At 40.5% G+C, this 12618-nt stretch overlaps 1 protein-coding gene across 2 annotated transcripts; it reads right to left on the bottom strand.

Moving 5' to 3' along the window:
* Positions 1-6405: 6405 nt before the first annotated feature.
* Positions 6406-12268, bottom strand: LOC124280185 (biogenesis of lysosome-related organelles complex 1 subunit 1-like). Of its 2 annotated transcripts, none has more exons than XM_046716083.1 (5): positions 12124-12268; positions 10359-10431; positions 9771-9903; positions 8923-9041; positions 6406-8181 (listed from the first exon to the last, which is right to left on the bottom strand). In XM_046716083.1, exons 1-4 carry the CDS (start codon positions 12182-12184, stop codon positions 8940-8942), a joined length of 369 nt encoding a protein of 122 aa, XP_046572039.1. In that variant the 5' UTR covers positions 12185-12268; the 3' UTR covers positions 6406-8181; positions 8923-8939. The 2 variants fall into 2 exon arrangements, with proteins under 2 accessions (XP_046572039.1, XP_046572040.1); XM_046716084.1 differs by having other exon boundaries at positions 8954-9041.
* Between the last annotated feature and the right edge of the window lie 350 nt (positions 12269-12618).

The raw sequence follows: 12618 nt of genomic DNA, 5'->3' as shown, positions 1-12618 counted from the left end.
AACTTGGGGGAACCAACTGCAAACCTTATGCAGATGAATTTGCTCGAGGATCAATCATTAAATTGCTGAAAAGCATGTGCAAATATCGTGCATGTGAAGAGCGGCATTTTTGTGTAAAATTTTGTTAAGAATTCGCCAATTTTCAATGAGTTTCATCATTTATTGAACTCATAACAATAATCTTTTCTACGTTACGAATTTGTTTTACAATACATCAGTTCATGTGTAAAAAGTACCTTTAAACAGTATGGAATGGTTTGCAAAATCTAGTTTAGAACAGTTGACCGAAGTAAGTGGCTACGTTTACACTAGTGAGTCTAAACTTTTGATGGGTAGTATATACCACTATTTGGTCACACATTGAAAATACTATAAAATTAAATAAGTGGTAAAATTGAATAATCTGTTGAAAGAACTGTCAGAAGTAAAACTATACTAGCCACATAAAGAAACTGTGCATTGTCAAATATTATCCCAGTTGATAAGTACAATAACAATGTCAAAGGTACATATAAACTTTAATGGAGGGATCATGAGACCATAACAAGTCGGAGAATTTCAATTGAAAAGTCAATCACAATGACGTCACAAGTCCACAAGTGGGACAGGGGTCAAACAACCATGTCACAAGCTCAATAACGGTATGTCCACCATCGGCATTGAGAACAGCAGTGCATCAACGACGCATAGAGCCTATCAAACATGCAAGGAAGGCTTGTGGGATGTCACGCCAGATTCTCTCAAGTTCTGTTGCAAGGTCGTCAAACGTTTTCTGGCGGATTAGAAGACGGCGTAGACGTCGATCCATCTCGTCCCAAACATGCTCTATCGGGAGAGATCCGTGAATTTGCAGGCCAAGGCAGTAAGTCAACGTTGTTGTGTTGCAAGAAATCCATAGCAACCCTTGCCGTATGAGGGCGGCATTGTCCTGTAGGAATGTTAACCCAGGGCCATGAAGTTGCAGAAAGGAATTGCCACAGGTCGAAGAATCTGATACCTGTAGCCCACACCAGTTAAGTTGCCCTGAACAATCACCAAAGGAGTTCTTTGGCGTGCTGTTATTCCACCCCAAATCATCACGGAACCACCACCAAAGCGATTCCTCTCCAAGACACAGGCCTGTGCATAATGTTCTCCCAGCGTCTATAGGAACGTTGACATCCATCACTATGGGAAATGTTAAACCTGGACTCATCTGTTAAAACAACATTTCTCCACCAAAACAAGGGTCTGCGGACATGATTTCGCACCACATTCGGCGAGCTTGTCGATGACGCGTTGTGTCAGGATAGGCCGTATGGCGGAACATCATGGTCTGATCCCGTGATGACGTAAACAGTGTCGAACTGTGTTGGGGTGGATATCTGGCGAAGTCCTGGGATGGTTCGGGCAGTCATCACTGCAGTCTGAAACCTGTTAAGATGGGTCACCCTTATCCATCTGTCCTGTCTTGGCGTTGTTACACATGGAAGTCCAGAACGTGGCGAATCGATGACGCCATTTGTGTTCTGGTAGCGTCTCACCAGTGCAGCAATGATGTTCCGGTGGCAGTGGAAAAGTGCAGCCACTTGTCGTTGAGACATTCCCCCCACGGACCATCCCAATGGCCTCATTTCTCTGTAATTCTCTTTCCGGAATGCATGTGTATTGTCTGGCATTCATTTGCGCCTCGAATGCAGGGGCAAAACCACTGCCGTAACGGAACTGACGTGGCAATGCATGCATGCATGTTGGATACATGTTACTAATCTCTGAGTTTAAATCCTTCTGTGTCTACACAGGTTTGATACATTTAGATTTTAAATTTTTGTATGCACAGTTTCTTTATGTGCACAGTATATATGGAATGAAAGATAATGCATTTCTTGTAATGATTGGTCCAATGATGCCTTCCAGTCATCAGCTATTTTGTATTATATCTTTAATTGAAATAATAAGTTTGTGTTTGTAAAACACGTATGAATAAAACAAATGGAGGTTTGAATTTAAAGCCATGAATTTAGACACATATCATATTTAGAGACAAATAAATTTATTGTTTTTCATTTTTCAAACTTAGTGAACAATAGATATATATTGGCCTGTGTAGGTGCAACTGAGACCTGCACAAACAAGATTGTGAAATGATACCAGAGTACTTGATTGGGAAGACTACAAAATATTCTGTCATTAAGATCCTCTATTCTCGATTCTTCTCTGTCAAGACCAAACCTCCATGTGTTGTAGCCAGTGAAGATCTGATCTGAATGAAATCAGCTCAAAGAACTTCTAGGATCCCATCAATATAAAGGGCATGTGTGGTTCAGTTGTCTTAGCAGTTCCTGTGGAGAGGGGTTGGAAGGGTAGCCTTCTGTTTAAAGCATATGCTCGTTACACCAAAGGTCCAGGTTCGATTCCCCACGTGTACAACATGTGAAGCCAATTTCTGGTGTCCTCTACGGTGATATTTCCAGATTATTGCTAAAAGGTGCATAAAACCCAACTTACTCACACTAACTCACTGTGGAGAGTTCCATGCTGGTGGGTTTCACCACATGGTAAAGAAGAACAGAATCACGTCAGGCTTTGTTCCCTCATGACTGACTGAGTTTGGATTTACGCCGCTTTTAGCAATATTCAAGCAACATCACGGCGGGGGACACCAGAAATGGGCTTCACACATTGTACCCATGTGGGGATTCGAACCCGGGTCTTCGGCGTGACGAGCCAACTCTTTAACCACTAGGCTACCCCACCGCCCCTGTTCCCTCCTGACACTAACAAGCCATGATATAGCTGGAATACAGTTCCAGTGTTAAACTCAACTCATTCATTCACTCACTCACTCAATAATAATCCCATGAAAGCTCACTCATTTACAATTAACTGTTCTAAATAGAAAATTGTTTCATCTCTTTCAAGTGGTGGTCATTGTGTAGTTTTAACTCTTCCGTTATTGAACAAGTTGTTAAGATGATGTGATGGTGGGATGGCATCTTACTTATTAGTTACTTGACAAGACCAACAAATTAACTCATGTGTCTTTACAACTAGTTGAGAAAGTTCCAGTGTGGCAAATGAAATGTGTTTTCAGTTAACCACAGGCACCACCTGGTTTACACACTCGTTGTATCATGTTACGTTCATCTGGACTTCCTAGGGTCCAAGTAATGGTGTTGTGTTGTATATCTGTCTGTCTATTATGTTTTTTGTAGGGATTGCGTTAAAATCGAAATTTAATAATAATAATAATAATAATAATTATGTGTCCATTTATATAGCGCCAAACTCCACACTAGGTATGCTCATGACGCTAACAATCAATAGCACAGTACCTTATTGCCCCGGATAACCCAAACTGCCTGTTAGGCGCTAGAAGGTTATAGTCACATGACTTATTCCACCAGGTACCCATTTTTCTGTCGGGTGAACAGAGGCAAGTTTGAACAAACTCACTTGCCTAAGGTGAGACCACATGTATCTCATGTGCTTTGTTGTAGAGAAGGACTGAAGTCATAGAAACACGCAGGAGGCAAGCTGCCGAACGCAGTCACCTATCCAAGGACTCTCCGCGCTCAACATTCTCTATGGTCTCATAAAACAAAGTCTAAAAAGTATAATCTGCAAAATCTGTGTAAATCAGCAAAGCCTAACTGAAATGTTGATTCTAATTAACACAGATATAATGTGATTTTTAAATTTATGAAGAGTCAAATTTTGAATATACTGAGTAATGGTTTTGAATGCAGACCTGTGGATTAATTTGTTGAAGCAACTTGAAATCATTTCACTAAAGAGCCTAAGTAAAGCGGACTTATTTTTAGATTGGTAGGTAGGTCTCTTTGGGCTTGTTTAGGACTGACGTCAGGAGCAGTGTGTTTCTGTCACAATAGCAGCACCGGAAAGAGTTCCTTACATACCTCCCGCCTATTTTTGTGATGAGCAAACACGATAGTTTAGTCTATAGTTTATAGTTACAAATTAGGTGGGGCGTACGTAAGGAACTCTAAGTCATTTGTTTTATGAGGAAACATCCAATAATTTTCCTCATTTCATAAATGTTTTTCGACTGCTGTTGCCATCTTTATACAGTTGGATGGCTTCTGAAACAGTGTGGGGTACCAGAGGTGGGTTGGGTTGGTTGGGGGCACATGTGACAGCTTTATGGACCATAGTGTGATAACGCCTTTATCACCTATAGGTAGTGACTTTGGTCTAGGATTAGACTAACAACTAGTCTCTGAAATGAACATATTTTGGTTCATGGTAAAAAAAAAAAAATAATATAATGAAAAGGAGCCCTGAGACTTTCTTCATTTTTCCTGAAGCTGAGGAAATCTAGACTTGCCACCTTTCTAGACTTGTGTGGGCTTTCTTGGATATATTTGCTTCAGGGTCGCAATACGACAGACTAGTCCAGGATAGTCTTACCCACATAACAAACAACCAAAATATTTCAAAAATAGTGAAATGAGGCTAAAGATTCAAGTGAAGTGAAGTGTTTGTGATACATACGTTTTCAAGTGATGATAAACATTTGGATTTCACATGTTCATACCATTGCCGGGAAGGTGGGTATGTTGAAAGCAAATGAAAAGTGCGAGAAAGACAAACAGATTTACATTTAAGTTCATTCTTTTCCTGTTTGAAATATCATTATCATTTCAACTTCTTTAGTATTGTTAGATAAATGATAAGATTTGGTTAGTTATAAAACTATTGTCAGAAGTAATCCTGGAAGTATGGTGGATGTTTTACTCTCGCCAAGTCGTTGTTGTTCAGTCTGTGTGTCTTGTACTTAGAGACTTCGGTCAACATTGATGTCCCATGCTTCATACTGCCAGGGAAAAGTGGTTTCATCTTTTCTGTTACAAAGTCATGGTGTTCCTCATTTACAATCATCAAAGACACATAAACTGTCAAAGTGAATCGAGACAAAATAAAACATATTTGCAACCTTTAATTTCTGTTGTCTGTCAAAATGGTTGTTTTTAGACTGGGTACAAATGCCACCATTAGTCATGGAGAGTTGTCAGTCTAAGTAAACTTAGGCTCAGTATTATTCGTTACACTGCTATACTGAGTCTAACAAAACCTAGTTTACTTAGACTGGGAGAGTTGTTTCCTTGCCTCTTCCATTCTCTACTGTTCATTTGTTATTTCTGAAAGAGGGGTTTATGTATTTATCTGAACAGGACCTGCTTGACCTGGTGACACATGTGACAATCACTTTTGCCACATCAGAACCGTGTATCTATGGATCTGTTGGTCTGTACCCTGGTCTTTGGATTCACAATATTTCAGACTATTGTTCTGTTTACAATCTGACCACTTTTGCTCAAAACATTGATAAATGTGACCTCAGCTGACACCATATGTTGCTGATGTTGGTTGCTCACATAAATCCCCATTGCTATTAGCAGAGACCATATAATATCTATTATATGGTCTCTGCTACTAGTACTTCCTATGTTCATGGGGTGGTGGGGTAGCGTGTAGTGGCTAAAGCGCTCACCCGAAGTTTGATTCCCACATGGGTACAGTGTGTGAATTTCTGGTGTCCCCAGCCGTGATATTGCTTGAATATTGCTAAAAGCGGTGTAAAACCCAACTCACTCACTCACACTCCTAGGCGCCTCCGTGGTGTAGTGGTTAGAGTGTCCGCCTCAAGAGCTGAAGGTCACGGAGTTCGGATCCCCGATCGCATCATACCAAAAGAGCGTTAAAATATGGTACTTGCTGGTCCCTGCCTGGCGCTCGGCATTAATGGGTACATCAAGGACTGGTCGGCTCAGAGTCAGTATAATGTGTCTGAGTGGGGTATTCGTGCTTCACTGCGGCATGGTATCTCAGTGGGCTAGCACTATAAAACCAGCTTCAGTCTGGGCTAGTACAAAGCAGCCGCGACCTACACACATACACACGCATGCACGTCGGCCATATGAGCTTAAATATTCTCAAGCACGATGTTAAACCCAATTTCACCTCACCTCACCTCACCTCACCTCACCTCACCTCACCTCACCCCACTCACTCCTATGTTCATACTACATGTACTAGCAATACTGCTGAGTATGATTCATTTGATTGCGCTTGTCAGATCGACAGTGTGAACTGATGGTTGTAATGCAAACCACTAGATCTTCTCATCCTGATGTATTAGCTCTGGCATAAAACATTTACTCACTCAGTATTAGATTTGTTTGTAGTTTAAAGCTGCACTCAGCAGTGTTCCAACTGTATGCTGTCTGTTAATAATCGAGTGTGGACCAGACATTCCAGTGAAAAGTCTCCATCAGTGTAAACTATTACTTAAACTCAACGCTTCTGTGTTTCAACAATTATCTACAGCCTGTGTATTTCAGAGTGGAGTTACTGTCTAATTGTAACATGCATCAAACACAGCTTGGAAGAACCATGGCAACATACTTCTCATATATTTATTTACAAATTTTATAGAAACATCACATACACAGATTGATCTACCAACAACATCACAGTGTATAACTTTTCACAAAAAACACACCCTCTGATCAAGTCAAAGACACATTGAAACAAAGTTTTTTTGGAACTGGACATGTTTCCTGGTAGAGAGACCTTTACTACTCAAAAGAATATACAGAGCAACAAATTGTTTGTAAATGACTTGGGTGTTCTTTAACTTCATTTATTAATGAATATTAAAAGAAATCTTGGTGTTACAAAATAAATATATATTTCAATTTTGAAGTCTGACATTGTTGCAAAATTGTCTAAGATCAACCATCTCGTCCAGATTCCACTCACAGAGTGAATGCTTTTGGCATTATTACCCCTCTGAATCAGTGTCCATTTCATTCTCAATTCCCCCGTGACAATACAGTCTCAAGTTTCATTTTAATCCAAAATAGCATGCCCGTCATATACAGGGATAATCTTGTGTCAGTCTGTGGACAAGCTCTATGTACAGAAGAGTCATGACACACCAATATGCTGTGAACTGTTATATCACAGCGTGTCAACTTGATGTGCAGGTGTTAGATGCTCATCACCTTGTTGACAAACCAGAAACAAAATCAAAGTGAACCAATATTCAGACCCACGATCACAGGCTTCCAATGTGCCCAAGGGATGTAACTCTGCAATTTGGAAATGAGGCACCAATGTTGCCCCTAGTGATACTAACAGTGACCATATATAGCATTCAACAAAACCGTTACAAAATGCCATGTACACGGACAAGTTTGAAGCTTTGTACACTGAACACATAAACACGAACAGTATACATCAGGTACTGTTGCAAAATATCTGTCTGTGCAGAAGCCTTTTAAGTCAAAGTCAAAAACATTTCTCTGTGCATCTCTTCTGGACAGACATTTTACTTAACCTTCAACTTGTACTATATCTGTAGTCACCGATAAATATATGCAATACATTATTGACAAGTGCCCATAATTTTACAAGGATGGGATATTGCATTGTTATCCCCACCAGTAGTGCTAGAAAGGTCACAACTGGATATGGAAGACCGAATGGAAATGTACAGGTGTACTTTTAACCCAAAATGCACAAATTCTCTCAGCATATTTCAAACCTTTTAGGGAGACTGACACAATGGCATAAAACAATTTTTCAGCAACTGAGAGGTGACATCCTCTATTAGCCAGGTATTATTTTGTTATCTGATTAACACCCTGGACCCATTCACCACCATAGACTCATTAAAGCCCAACTTGTACCGAATAGCATGACCCTAGAGATTGGAAAATTGGAGGCAGAAACAAAGTCAAGGTAGCAAATGAGTCTGTGTTATTCATTAAAATATAATGGAGACACATTACCCCTCGATATAACCCAGGAAAACATGTTCCTGAGAAACATGACTTCTACACAGGCATCTTTCGAGACCTGGGCAATGTGTGACCTCTCACATGTTCTTCAATTGGTCTAAGTATTACATAACGAATCTTCAACGAGGAACATAGATTAAATTTCAAAAAAGGTAATCATAATAACACTAGATGACAAAATTGCATACTTATTTTCAGCTACAATTTACTCTAAATATATTTCTGTGACAAGGACTGCATGTGGCAGGGACCTTGTTGAGTATTCAGCAAACCGCCAGCTTATATATCCCACGTCTTGCATGTGGCAGGAATGTTCAGTACTGTCCAAAATGCTTGATTCATGAAACATCTCCTTTATCGGTTCTCTATTCACCTGATGAAAGAAAACAGCATGAGTGTTACTTGGGCAACAATCAACAGGTAAACAGAAGGGAAACTGACGTTAGTGACATTCATGCGTCTCAAACCTCTTCCGATGTAAGGTGAGGTGAGGTGAAATTGGGTTTAACGTCGCGCTGGAGAATATTTCGCTCATATGACGACGTGCATGCGTGTGTATGTGTATGTGTGGCTGCATGTACTAGCCCAGACTGAAGCTGGTTTTATAGTGCTAGCCCACTGAGATACCATGCTGCAGTGAAGCATGAATACCCCACTCAGACACATTATACTGACTCCGAGCCGACCAGTCCTTGTACCCATTAATGCCGAGCGCCAGGCAGGGACCAACAAGTACCATATTTGAACGTCTTTTGGTATGATGCGGTCGGGGCTCGAACCCGCGACCTTCCGCTCTCCGGGCAGACGCTCTAACCACTACACCACGGAGGTGGTCTCCGATGTAAGGACACCACACAAACACATGTCAGATGTGACAAATGATGCTGCATTCTGGAAGAAACTATTACTTCATCAGTATTCATATTTCATTCACTAACTCAAATGATATGGCACATTAACTCAATTGTTTCCCTTTGACAAGCAACCATGATAAACGGTTATCAGACAAACATCAGCTTAAGTTATGCTTGTCTTATACCGTCTTGACCTAAACGTAATCATACAACTCAAATATTTCTGCATGATGAAAGAATGTAGTGCATGGAGTACTGACAGTGGGTTAAACCTGCATCAGCTTGACGTACTTTTCCTGTAGGCATATTCCAGAGCACTTGATATTGTCCTCATGTCAGTCTCAATGCTCTTGGCCCAGTTCTCAACATCACCGATTTCCTGGAATATCAAAATGTTCCATGAGATCCTGTGGAATTGTGTTAAAAAAATAAATCATTCATTACCACTATCTGAGAGTAAGATTAGGATCGGTTCCCAGCAATATTCCGGTAATATGCTTGAAAAAGTTACAATATGATGCACACAGACTCATTGACTCGGTTGATAGTGTTTTAGCATACCTAAGATTATGCTCTTCATACTATCAAGTGAGTTTAGTTTTACGCGACTCAGCAATATTCCAGCTATATATGGGCGGTCTGTAAATAATCGAAGTCTGGACCAGACAATCCAGTGATCAACAGCATGTTGATGAGCATTGATCTGCGCAATTGGGAGCCAATGACATGTGTCAACCAAGTCAGCGAGTCTGACCACCCAATCCCATTAGTCACCTCTTACAACAAGCATGGGTTACTGAAGATCAATATTCTAACCCGGACCTTCATGGGTCCCATACTATCAAAACATCTTATGAATACTATAAGGAATCATAGCTTGGGCTGGTACACTCACAAGTATTTAGTATAAGTGTAAACAAGAAAATTCTTCTTTCATAATTTGAGACTCTTTCCTGAAAAATTGCTGATGACATGGGGCTGAATCATGACCTATCAGCAGGTGTAGATAAACACTCACAAATTACCAGCTTTCTAACAATGGAAAGTCAGTCAGTCTACTAATCTCAAGCCCAGTGTTTGCTATAAGTAATGTTGGTTAACAACTCACTTTCAGGGCTGTATTAAAATCTTCCACTAGCTTGAGCCACTGCATGGTCTGTTTGGAGAACTGGGCAGCATTTTCCTGCAGGATCTTGGTTTCTGTATTTAACTTCTTCTCATTTACATACGCCTGAGCAACACTGCAACATGATAAAGATACATAGGTCTCCAGTTTCAATGAATGCATATTTAATTATATATATAGCCTGTAAAATCTAGTGGCAATCTTATTTCACTAGCACACAGAGTATGTACTTTAACATGTTATTATCAGTTCTAATCAGTTCAAAGGTAATAAAATTGAAGCATTGAGAACTCATTCATAGTGAGACCTACCAGTAATATATATTTTTTCTTGTCCACAGGTCTGCTATCTCAACAAACTAGAGTGAAGTTTGAAGGCCTACATATCTTTTATATGCCTTGAAAATATCCTCTAATGGAGATTTAGAACAGCAGCTTATACAACAAGCATAATATGAAATAGACATTGCTACAATATATTTCTACAATACAAAGTCTGAATTTGAAAATATGAAAATAAAATTAGACTTCCAACTACCAGGGAAACTACTGTCCTGGGAAGCCATCTTACCCTGCATTCAGATGATCGACCAGAACGTGGGACAGAGCAGTCGCTGCTACAATGGCATCCTTCTTTCTCCTTTCTGAAAACAGTCACAAGAGACACATTAAACAAACTCAAAGCACAGATCCTCTGTATTGGAAGTAAAGATTAAACTGAACAAGGTTCTCCCTATTGAACGCTACTGGCCTTCAAGCTTCAGTCCAGCCTCATGCCACTGTGATATGATTTAACACTAATAACCAACTCACTCAGAATACTAAGGACATGTCAACCACTCCTTGTTCTATACCTTTAGAGACAATGATAGGAAAGTAACAAGTAGCAGCTTTGTGTATGACGCAGACAGGGGATTAAAGTAAGTAGTAGGTAAGATGGTATATTTACCCCCGATTAGGATCAAACTGGAGTGGACCAGCAATTACATGCCTCCTTGGAAACTTATATTATCCCTTTATGCCATTGTACATGCATTCTGGTTGGAGCTTTTGTAATCAGTGTGTGAGTTAAGTTTTATGCCGCTTTTAGCAATATTCCAGCAATATCATGACGGGGGACACTAGAAATGGGCTTCACACATTGTATCCATTTGGGGAATCGAACCCGGGTTTTCGGTGTGACAAGCAAATGCTTTAACCGCTAGGCTACCCCTCCGCCCCTTTTTTAATCAGATAATTCAGCATCAATTGCAGCTTTTAAAAACAACTGGGGTCCTTACATTCTGCTGAACATGTATTTGGGGAGCAACTTTAGAATGTGTTCATTTATGTTTTGTATCCATGGATCCAAGGGCAAAAAAGTTGGGCTTAACCTACCCCGACCCAAACACAATGAACACTACGGATATAGGAGCCACAAAAGATTAGTGAGGTGAGGTGAAATTGGGTTTTACGTTGTGCTTGAGAATATTTCGCTCATATGACGACGTGCATGCGTGTGTATGTGTATGTGCGGCTGCTTGTACTAGCCCAGACTGAAGCTTGTTATATAGTGCTAGTCCACTGAGATACCATGCCGCAGTGAAACATGAATACCCCACTCAGACACATTATACTGACTCCGAGCCGACCAGTCCTTGTTGTACCCATTAATGCTGAACGCACCATATTTTAACGTCTTTTGGTTTGATGCAGTCGGGGATCGACCCCGCGAACTTCCACTCTCCGGGCGGACGCTCTAACCACTACACCACGGAGGCGGTTCAAAAGTTCATTAGTGAAGCATAACTAAAGTGTGTGTGTGTGTGTGTGTGTGTGTGTGTGTGCGCGTGCGCGTGCGCGTGTGCGTGTGTGTGTGTGTGTGTGTGTGTGTGTGTGTGTGTGTGTGTGCGCGTGCGCGTGCGCGTGTGCGTGTGTGTGCGTGCGTCTGTGTCTTCCTGTAAAACCTTTTCTTGTATTCTATACTCACAACTAATATAGAAACTCACAATAAATCTTAAACATTGGATAATGACAAGGTACATAACTGTCGTGCAGATAAAAATCGACAGTAAGCACGTGAGGGCAATCGCCCCAACGACTTGTGCTCACTGAGATTCTGCTTTATCGTTGGCTGGTTATTCGAGGTCCTGACAGCAATCCATACCAATGTTTTCATCCATACACAGTTATACCCATACCCCTGATAATACGTCTAAAGACGACTATGCATATTGCAAACTTCGTCAGTCTAACAAACAGATAACTGAAAATGAGAAACAACATTCGAGAGACCTGATGTGAACTGGCGAGAATAGATGTAACTACTGGCTACTAATCATCATCATCATTGTAACCTTGAAGTTCTTTTCTGGACTGTTGTCGAGTCTGATGTTGCTTCACGAGATTGGACAGCATAACTGTTTGTGAAATAGCTCTCAACCGCACATTTACGTTGTGGAAATGGGTGGTAGGCGACTGGCAGACAGCCGGAAGTATCTTATTGTACGATACTACATACCTAACGACAATTTTCAAGAATCGAAAACACGTTATAATATGTGTCGGTAAAATCGCTCAATAAGTTCTGTAAATTTATCTAATTAATTTTTTCAAAAGGTAAATATTTATATCAATATATTTATATATCTATCTTCTATTATCATTTGTGACTTTAAGTCAAATAAGATTATATTTTCGAAGTCTGAACTGTAGTAGTATTTATACACTAAACTGGTTCCATCACTGGCACTTATAGGAGTAAGCTGGTTCCCGGCTCCCTTTGCGCGCGCTAACGTTCGACAAAGCTAGAAAAGTGAACGTTGTGCGAAAATTGCGCTTACGTGGTCCTG

This window comes from Haliotis rubra, unplaced genomic scaffold, assembly GCF_003918875.1.
Source record: "Haliotis rubra isolate DU_JTF1 unplaced genomic scaffold, ASM391887v1 Scf261, whole genome shotgun sequence".
NCBI lineage: Eukaryota > Metazoa > Mollusca > Gastropoda > Lepetellida > Haliotidae > Haliotis > Haliotis rubra.
Note: the sequence above shows the minus strand (reverse complement) of the source record. Positions and strands in the feature narration are given on the sequence as shown.